This window comes from Nymphaea colorata, chromosome 9 (genome assembly GCF_008831285.2).
Source record: "Nymphaea colorata isolate Beijing-Zhang1983 chromosome 9, ASM883128v2, whole genome shotgun sequence".
NCBI classification, from domain to species: domain Eukaryota; kingdom Viridiplantae; phylum Streptophyta; class Magnoliopsida; order Nymphaeales; family Nymphaeaceae; genus Nymphaea; species Nymphaea colorata.
This window is the reverse complement of record NC_045146.1, coordinates 19,714,099-19,724,524: the sequence shown is the minus strand read 5'-3', so window position 1 is coordinate 19,724,524 and position 10,426 is coordinate 19,714,099. Positions and strand designations below refer to the sequence as shown.

The 10,426-nt window shown below is 41.0% G+C and overlaps 1 protein-coding gene and 1 long non-coding RNA gene across 3 annotated transcripts; one reads left to right on the top strand and one right to left on the bottom strand.

Moving 5' to 3' along the window:
* The first annotated feature begins 133 nt into the window (after positions 1-133).
* LOC116260952 (uncharacterized) lies at positions 134-2,610 on the top strand. The gene is made up of 2 exons (XR_004174217.2): positions 134-472; positions 2,328-2,610. It is a non-coding gene; the product is annotated as an uncharacterized LOC116260952 (long non-coding RNA).
* Positions 2,611-3,589: 979 nt separating this feature from the next.
* Positions 3,590-6,857, bottom strand: LOC116261274 (uncharacterized). 2 transcript variants are annotated; one of them, XM_050079697.1, is made up of 3 exons: positions 6,091-6,857; positions 4,342-4,457; positions 3,590-4,118 (listed from the first exon to the last, which is right to left on the bottom strand). In XM_050079697.1, exons 1-3 carry the CDS (start codon positions 6,331-6,333, stop codon positions 3,731-3,733), a joined length of 747 nt encoding a protein of 248 aa, XP_049935654.1. In that variant the 5' UTR covers positions 6,334-6,857; the 3' UTR covers positions 3,590-3,730. The 2 variants fall into 2 exon arrangements, with proteins under 2 accessions (XP_049935654.1, XP_049935655.1); XM_050079698.1 differs by having other exon boundaries at positions 4,342-4,454.
* Positions 6,858-10,426: the final 3,569 nt, after the last annotated feature.

Here is a 10,426-nt window from a genome sequence, read left to right as displayed (position 1 = left end):
TCGGACCTCTAATCGGTGACCGTTAACCAACAACGTCGTCCGTGGCTTTCATAGAACCCGGTAGAGGACAACATTGTCGTTGAGTAAGAAGAAAGGTCCACATCGGTAATTGCATAGTGCCGGAGCCGTTGGCACCGCTGTGGGCGCCTCGGAGAGGGGTACGCCCGCTGCTTTCATCTCCCTTTCTTGTCTCCCTGTAGAGCCTTTATCTGCAAACGACAAAGGCTTGCTTACTCACAGAAAGTGAGGGGAGGCAGGCGTCCCTTCTTTCTTTTTCCCACCCCGACTCCACTCTTCAGCTTCTAGTTTGCTCTGTTTTCTTTGTCCAGGGAAAAAGAAGAATAAGGCGAGCGAGAGAGGGAGAGATGTTGGGGCTTTTCCTTCTGGGCTGCACGGGAGTGGTGGTCTTCCTTCATGGCGCTAATGTCTTCTACCACTATCTCTCAACCCATACGGCAGTACGTGCTCTCAGGTACACATCCTCCTCCTCCTTCTTCTTTCCGTGTATCTTTGGTGATAATTGATAAGGGCAAGAACTCCTTGAATTGTTTGTTTTCTTCTATTTGCTTTAATGGAAAGACGTTTTGATGCATTTGAGTTGGGAAATGAAGAAGCTGCATATACCCTTTTGCCGCTTCGCATTGTCCCTTCTAGTTTCTTCTTGGATGAAGCTTTCTTGCTGATTCCGAATTCATAATACCTAGCAGTTGATCCACGACCCTCTTTGGCAGTTTAGTATCTTATTATCGTGCATCCCATCTTTTCCCTCGTTTGTCTTTTGGTGAGGCTAATAAATTTGCCGTTCGGTATTGCGGCTGGGGGATCAGTATCTTAGCGACGTTTTGGCCCAGCTCTTGAGTTTTATATGGCTATTTATAAATTCTACAAGTTCAAACTTTTCTCAGATCTTTATCGTCTTCAGATTTCTCTTTTGGACTTTCAACATGCTGAGTCTTCAGTAATGCTGCAAGATTTCTGCTTTTCTCCTGTTGCCAATTCCGTGAGGTGTCGGTTGGTACTCATCAGATCAGCCTCGTCGCCAAAATGATACTGTACTATTTTCACAATAAGATATTTTTCTAAAAAAGTTTTAATTAGTTTAAGGTGCCATTTAATTATTTTCATATAAAAATAGAGAATAACTATTGTGTAGCATATTTCATTACTGACAGCATTGTGTAGCAAATTCCAATATTGAAAACATTGTGTGGCAGTCTGAACTTTTAAATCGTAGTTGCCAACCCGGATCTGAAAGCAGGAAGCAGTATAGGAGGCGGAAAAAAAAATCGGAAATATGAAATTTTAGAAGATTTGGTGGGGCAAACCAGTAGGAAGAAAGTATTAAACTGTTATATACATCTAAAGTAAAGTAAGCATAGGGTTTAGGTTTTTAGTTTAGGGGCTAAGATGTGAGGATCGAGATCCCATATATGTAGGCCAGACTTATTTTCCGGAATCAGATTCTGGATGGATCCCACTTTGTATTTCAGGAATTCCTACTTGGTAATTACAGTAACTATATGCTATTGAATTTACATATTCATGTCTAACTCTTCGACCTATGATTCTCTGGGATCCTCAAAGGATAAGATACTATTGAATTTACAAGTTCATGTGTAACTCTTTGACCTATGATTCTTAGTTTCTTTTTGTGATCTTCAATTGTTCCTGACTAAACCATCTTTTGCAGTAGTTGGGGGCCTATGGATTTTTCCTTTTGGAGGAGGTTTGTTTTTTGTGCATCACGCAAAGAATGCCGAACCTGTAACCTTTACTCGTGAATGAAATTTCTTCCAAGTCTGAATGTTTAGTGCAAAGTTCAAAGATCTCATCACGCAAAGAATGCCGAACTTGTAACCTTTAGTCCATAATCCAAATCAGAGTCTTTAGTGCAAAATTTGAAGATGTTATTGCTTATTCTCTCCAGCAATTCATGTCTACTTCTCACTTGTTTGAAATAATGTGGTTGGTAATGATCAGTGATGGAAATTTGTCTATGAAACGCTTCTGCTCTCAAGGCCTAAATCTTGCGTATATGTTACAGTGAAATTAGAAATCAATGAGGGCTCTAGTTCTCCCTAATTAGAGTTGTTTGTGGTTGCTGCTCCTTTCTTATCCGTTTATCTGCAAGTGATGTCGTGTCAACTGTTACCAGGATCCTTTTATTTGTCTTGGGATCAAAACCGATTACTACTAAAAATGCATGTTATGGAAGTACTGAGTTTGCAGCATTACTTTTACTTCTCCTCCATTGTTTCTCAAAGCCTGTTCTGTTGGACTCCTGTTTTCACCGGTCTTTGACATATTTTTCTCTTTTCATTCTGCAGTTTCCTGGGATTCGTAGGCTGCTAGAATGATGCCCTATTGATTCTGTTGCACTAGAGACGGCCATGGTTCCTTGGATCAGATAACTCATAGTTTGGCTTGTAAACTGTACATAATCAGGGAATAAAAGGGACGATGCCCTGCCAAGTTGCTTGAGAGGAGCATCGGAAGTTGTTTGAGTTGTTTATGTGATGTAGAATATGCATGGTTCTGTCTGTCTGAACAAAAATTTTGTATTTGACTATAACAACAGAATCTTTGAATAAAGAGAGTTTCACTCTGTTATTTGGTTTTCTGCTTTCAGCATCTATATGCATCTTGGGACTTGAGATCATCGATGCATGCCTAAGACTATTGGTATATTAGTACATGTGGATGGTTGATGGGATTCTAGAAGCCAATGTGCAGCAGAAAAGAGGTAGCAGAAATGAGAGCGCGTTTAGAATGGAAGGTGAGTTCCATTGTGTAAAAATGAGGATTTTGACATGTTCAATATGTTGTCAAAACCTCAGTTCATAAAAGTGAAAGGTGGGAATTATGTGATGCAGCAGTCTGGCTGCTTCAAGGCTCCATGGCGATCTCGAGCTGCACAAATGCTTCTCAAACCTATATTTATGTCCCAGTACTATAGTTGCCAAACCAGATCTGTGAGCAGGAATTAAGCACAAGGTAGATGATTAAAACACAGTAGCATGAGAATCCAGATCTGTGAGCAGGAATCAGATCGCCCCTTCTAATTCTGAGAGCTTTGTTGGAATTCTGGACTTGCCAAATAATTCTAATAACTCTGCTTACTACCTGGAATTTTAATTTTGTTTCACACTGCAATGATCCCAGGGGACAAGATTTGGTCAAGAATGACCCGATCCACTTAGATGCAATTCTTTGCACCCAATATGGATGTGGATTAATTTATTATCAAGGTAATTGGCGTAACTAGTTTCAGTAAGATCATAAGATTCATGCTTTGGTATAGTGAAGAATCAATGGCTCACAATCCATGAATGCTTCTTTCCAATATTTGGCTCATATATAAGAACAAGAGAAATCAGAAAGAGTTAATACAATATATAAACAAAAATGGGTCTTACAACATCTCATAAACAATTAAATATGTAGTATACTAGTATTTGATTATATTTCATCATGTATTTTCGTTCCGTTAAGTTGATTCGGACCTTGGAAGATTCAGTAAGGTGAGGTTTATGTTTGAATCATACAGAAAAGGTGAGGCCCAAATGAAGAATTGCTGCAACATACCGACTCCAAATTCATTAAAGAAGACCATAAAATCATTCACAGTCCTCTGGATTCATCATCACATGACATAGCAAGCAATGCTTGACTCCAGCGACATCATATCCGTTGTCTTACCAACAAAAACAACCGGAACGAAAAGGCTAAACTAAAGAAAAGGAAAAGCAGACGCGCACAAACACACAAAACTGATAAATTGTTCAATGAGAAACTGAGCCGCATTGACGTCAGTCGTCTCCCTCTCCATCTTTATCTCGGTTGAAGAAGCTGGAGCTCCGTTCACGTCTTCGTTGCCGGCGGCTTGGTCCTTCCTGGCGTGGCGACGGCGGTTTTGGCGGGCCTTAGACGACTGCTTCCTGCGCCTGGTGACGTACCAGGCATCGCGGCCTTCCACCACCTTCATGGTGAGCTTCGGCTGCCCCTGAAGCACGAGTTGGATGCAAGCGGGGAATTTGAGGACGACCCTCGCGAACACCGGTTCCTGCCCATCCTCCGTCCTGTCCAACACGACCCTCTCCACGATATCTCCATAGTCACTGCAACATACACAACAAATTCAGGACTGAGTTTCAACCCAGAATTCCGATTCCATGGTCAAACACATAGATCTGCCTCTCGGATGGTTTGTTTTCTTTTAGGTTTCATGTTACGAACTATCCACTAAGACAAATGAATCGTTGGTTTAAGAGAGTATCACTTGGTGAAGTGATTCTGATTCGATCCGCAATCCCCTTGAAAAGGTTCGAACAGCGTGCGCACCCTGCGGCCATCGGCCTGCGGGACCGCGCAGTCCGAGCTCTGCTCCTGCTGCTGCTGCTCCTCCTCCTCGTCTTCGTCCCCCGACGACGTGTGCTCCGGCTCCGACTCCGTTCCTGCTGAAACAGAGCATAACTTCAAAGACGCAACTATATTTTCGAAAGACAGAGCACGCGAAAGAAGAAAAGGCCTCACCCATTCAGTGGCTGTTCATCACGTACACTTGACAAATTACATATTATAACAAGAAGAACCGTCTAAAGAATATTCTTTAATGGTGACCTTTAGCCAACTCAACTGACTGCACAAAATTATTTAACAAAAATATCTCCTTAAACACTGAGAGACTTGTGCATAATATCAAATTAACGGATGGCTCTAACCTTTATTTTTACTTTACATTGCCTAACGTGCCTCCCTGAAACTGGGAATTTTCTATTGTTAGAGAATTATAACAAGGATGATTCATTGAGTTTTCTAGAAGATATTCTCTAATGGTGACCTTTAACCGGCCCAAACAGACTGCAAAGAAATATCTCCTTAGACGTTGAGAGACTTGTGCATAATATCAATTAACTTATAGCTCTAACCTTTTTATTTATACTTACATTGCATAACATACATGCGCGGGGAATTTGTATTGTTACGTAATTATAACAACAATGATGATTCGCTGAGCTTTCTAGGAGAACCACCTAGAGGATATTCTCTGATGGTGACCTTTAACATTTATCTTTACTTTACATTACATATCCAAATTGTTCTCTTGTCAATGACTTGGTGAAGATGTCAACTAACTTCACTCTTGACGAAAATATGCTGAGCTTTGATCTTTCCTGACTTCATTAAATCCCGTACAAGGTGAAATCTATTTCATTAACGACGTGTTATGTACGTTCATGCATGATAGCATTAGCTGAAATTTGCAATGCTAGCTTGTTATTATAGAAACATAAATCTGGTTTAGATACCAATACAAGCAAATCTTAAAGAATTGCATTCAGTCAAGGAAGTTCACATGAAGTGTTTGCTAAGGCACGATACTCTGCCTCAGTTGACGAGCGAGATATCGTTGAAGTACTAATGAGCTTGCAGTATACACACAAGCCAGTCTCCAAAAACAAGCCCAAATCTAAAAAAGTCTACATAAAAAAGAGAAACTATACTCCCATACTATGTAACCGGAAATGCTGATGCTATCTTTCCAATCGAAGCTGCAAAGAAAGTCGTGCCGCTACTTCCACAACGGCAAATTTGGCATTAACAACGTAGAAACACAAGTGATGGTACAACGTATTAGTGACACTTTTTCTTCATGTTGAATCTCCACAATTGCACGGACGGATCAATTCAACATCAGAGTTGCTGTGGGCCAGTGTTGCTTCAACTTCTTCATGTTAGTATCGATGCTTTGTTTATCAGCTTTACTCATTAAGAAGTGGATGAACACGAAATTAAAGAAGATGTTTTGATTTGTTAGAGAATTTGGAAATAATATCTATTAACAAAATAGTTAATGTGATTACAAACAATTATGATTACACATAAATTACGAATAAAAGCAAACTAACTCATTCAGTCGAATGCACAAACACTTTATATACATCCCAAAACAGACAGAGAGAAACATAAATGCATCTACTAAGAAAGAGGCTCGTTTCAATGAGAGAAAAAAAAAAAAAAAACCCAACGATAAGCCCTACAAGCTGGATGACAAAAAATGAAGCGAGAGAGAGAGGGATGGAGACTCACTTGCAACTGCAATACTGTCCAGAATTGAGCGCTAACCACTGCAGAAAAGGGGTCAACAGATGGAGAAAAGGAAGAGGGGCGAGGAAGAAGGAGCTGGGAAGAGGAAGAGAGAAAGAGAAGAGAGCAAGAGAAAATGAGCGGGGAAGTAGAGACAGAGGGTGAGATGGAGGGAGCAGGGGTGAAATCGGGGGAGCTGCAACGAGGTCGGGCGACGGCGTTCCATTCTGTCCCATCGTTCCGCATTCGTTGTTTATGTCATCATGGTTAAATCATAACGCTAGCTTTCCATTTCGTCCCGTAGGATGGTTAGGGTCGGACAGCATGCGTGTGTCGGCGAATGCCCTTCTGAGGCCGCCGGCGACCACCCGATTCATGAATTCTACAATCTCCGACCCTCGTTCCGCAAAATCGTCAATCTATCCAGGTTCTGGCAAGGCCAGCCGTCAGGTCTGATGGGCGGCAGGATTTCGAATATATTCAATCCGCTTCCATAACCACCAGGCGAACCCATTTTAAATCGCTACTGCTGAGGATGCTGAGAGTCACATCGGGCCGGCCGGAATGCTTCAGGAACAGCCACTGCCCAACGATAAATGCAGCAGCTGTTGGATCAATGTGGTGTACTTGAACCAACAAGGAGAACAATAGTCTCTCATTTGTGTACAACATCTTAAGTTCATGGTTCAGAGGTTATTGTGCATGAATAGTTTCCGGCGGAGGCGACGGAGGCGGTAGCAGGGCTGGCGGTAGGAGAGTGTGCAGTGCCGGTGGCCGGGGGACGTCCTCGCCTGGGCGAAACATTAAAAGTTTCTCAAAAAGACTTACGAGCTTTTAGTTATTAAAGGAAAAGCACATTAATCTTTTCATATTTTTCATTTAGCCCTTTGTAAGCTACTGATTCGTGCAGATAGCATGTAAGCTGTAAGGATTCAAATATGAGTTTGGTAAAAGTATATGCTTTGTCTGACAGTCTAAATCTTTCGAGTCCACGTTAATAAGATGCGTTTTTCCTAGTTCATGGCTGCCAGTTTATTGGGTAAAAAGTATGGTTTTATTGCTCATAAGGTAGGGTCGGAACCTTTAAATTACATGGAGACTAGTATATCATTCTCAGAATTTTTGGACCGAAGGACACAAATATGAAAAAAAAAAAGAATAAAGAAGAAGAGGGAGAGGGAAAAAAATATGAACTAAGTGGTATGAGCTAAATGAGTCGAGCTTGAGTTCAAAATCGGTTTACCAAATCAAGCTTGAGCTTGCACTCAAGCACAAGTTAAGCAATATGTAACTCGAGTTGAGCTTGAACTAGTGGAGCTCGAACTTGACCCTTTCTACCGATACTGCTATCACTGGGCTCTAGTCCAACTTGGCTTTGAATGAGGCTACATGTGGTGGTCATACCTACTTGGCATGCCACTATTAAGTCATTTTAGAACACTTTGTGAGTGTTTTTATGAATCTTTTTCTCTCAATTAAAGAAATAATTGGCAAATGAGACAAAAAGTAGAAGAATGAGTAATAACCCCAAGTAGAGACTACTACCTTTCAATTCAACGTTACGTTGAATTAGAATGTGTCGTGGCTTTATAATTAATTCAAAATAATGCGGTCAGCCTGGAAGTCCAAAGTCTTGCAAGTGTTGTAGTACTTTGTTCTTATCAGTGCCACCATCCTCATTTAAGCGGTGAATATGTCCTTCCCGATATATATATAGTATTTGGTAGAAACCAGACCGATGGTCAGAGACAAATATGATATTTAAAATGTTTCTTTTTTCGAAATTTAAACTTACCAATACCATCTTAAGGATAATAGACTGATCTGATGCAAAAAATATTATGTTGATAGGTTTTAATAGTGTTTTTATAATAAACAAAACTGAACGTGTCTCATAACTTCAATATTTTGATAATAGAAAAATCAACTTTTTTCATAAAAACAAGTTGATTCAAAGCATTGTTTTTATATCAAAATAGTTTTTACAAATATATTATGATTAAGATCTCGTGCCATCGATTGTCAGAGTTCTATATATGAGGCATTATGTGCACGTTCCATGAACGGTTGATTCATGTTGGCTACCGAGTGAACTTGATTCACTACAGTGCCTTGGTTACGCAGACATGAAACTTTCAAACACAGGTCCAATATGACAAAATTTTAGTGAGCGAATGAACCAAATATATATGATCCATGGATCTGGTCCTACTTTGGGATCTGGAGTTATGTCCAATTGGAACCGACCAGATTGGGCTCATATAAAAAAGAAAAATCAGAAAAGGGTTTATAAAATATATAAATAAAAACGGGCCCTATATCGTTCAGTTCTTACAAATTAGTCCGATCTGGTTACCTTATAATGGTGAGCATTCTGTATTCCTGTTACAAAATTCATATTATACTAGTAAGATGCACCAACATCTTATAAACAATCAAGTATTGCAATCTTATAATTAGATTTTGAACATTTTATTTCATCATGCGTTTTCATTCCATTAATTAAATCGATTCATGCCTTAATTTTCAAAAAATGTTTTCCCCTAAGCAACAAATAATTCAAGATACAAACGCCAAGAGACCATACTTCGTTCAGATTTAAGATAAACCGGTCAGCTTTATTCATCATCACGAAGACATAGCAAGCAAAGCTTAAAAAGTCTCCAACGGCTTCATATCCGTCATCTCACTAACAACAAGAACAAGAATAAAGCTCCAGGGAAATTGATGAATTGTTGTTCTCCAACAACATCATGTTGGTCGTCTCACAAACAACAAGAACAAGAACTAGGAAAAACGATGAATTGTTCATCTCCAACAACATCATATTGGCCGTCTCACAAACAACAAGAACAGAAACAAAACTAGGAAAAACTGTGAATTGTTCATCTCTCACAAACAACAATAACAAGAACAAAACGAGGTAAAACAATTATTGTTCATCTGCAACGACTTCATAGCCGTCGCCTCACAAACAAGCAACAAGAACAAGAACAAAACTAGGAAAAGCGATTGTTCATGAAACTAACTCACACGCGCAAGCACACACTCACAGCAACAAATTGTTCGATCAGAAATTAAACTAAGCCGCATTAATGACATTGATCATCTCCCTCTGATCTTCTCGATCAATTTCTCGGTTGAAGAAGCTCGAACTCCCTTCAGGCGGCATCGTCGCTGCCGGCTTGGTCATTCCTGGCCTGGCGACGGCGGCCTTGGCGGGCTTTAGAAGTCGGCTTCTTGCGCCTGGTGACGTATGGGCGGACCCAAGCGTCGCGGCCTTGCACTTTCATGGTGAGTTTTGGCTGTCCCTGAAGCACGAGGTCGACGCAGGCGGGGGACTTGAGGATGATCCTCGCGTACACCGGCTCCTGCCCCGCCCTCGTCCTCTCCGACACCGCCCTCTCCACGATATCTCCATATTCACTGCAACATACACAATAAATTGATCAGAAGTGAGTTTCTTCTCAAAATTCCGTTCCCATGTTTAAAGGCATAGAAATCCACCACTCGGATGGTTACTTTTCTTTAAGTTTCATCTTAAGAACTTCAACTACAAACACAAATGAATGGTTGGTATAAGAGAGTATTAGTATTACCTGGTGAAATGATCCATCAGCTGATTCGATCGGAAATCCCCTGGAAAAGGTGACCCTGCCGTCACCAGCCTGCTGGACCGCACAGTCCGAACTCTGCTCCTGCGGCGTCTGCTCCTCTTCCTCTTCGTCTTCCTCCCCCGACCAAGTGTCCTCCGACTCCGTTCCCTCCTGCTCCGTCCTCCGGTGCCGCGTCATAGATTGTTGGCCTTCTCTCCCACCCGTCGGGTACGGGAGGTTCTCCTCCGTATATAGAAACTCCGTATATAGTTGCTAAAAGATTCTGAAAGTGATCAAGACATGATCAACTCCTAGGAAGCTCGATCCTTTTACTTTCTGTAAAAGAAGGCTAGCAAGACCCTCCTCCAACCTCTCCCACCTCCTCGTCTCAACACCGCTGCCTCTATTCTTCTTCTGCAGTCAGACAGAAAAACTGGCTGGCCATTTCAATTGATCCGTGAAAGAAGATAAAGCCAGATTGATTAGCTGAGTTCCAGGGGCAGACTTGATGGGGGCATCGGTGCAGGGGCACGTGCTGGGGCAAAGTCGGCGGGAGGGACATGCGTACGTCCTGAAACTTCTTTCATCTATAATTCACTTTCATCACATCACTTGTCTTCTCTTCCTTTTGTTTCTATTTGTTTAGCATAATTTTTTTCGTAAATTAACTACAAAAATAGTAAGCACATATTTCCATTGATCAGCAACTTTTTTTTAGTTTTACTACTAGTGATTAACATGCA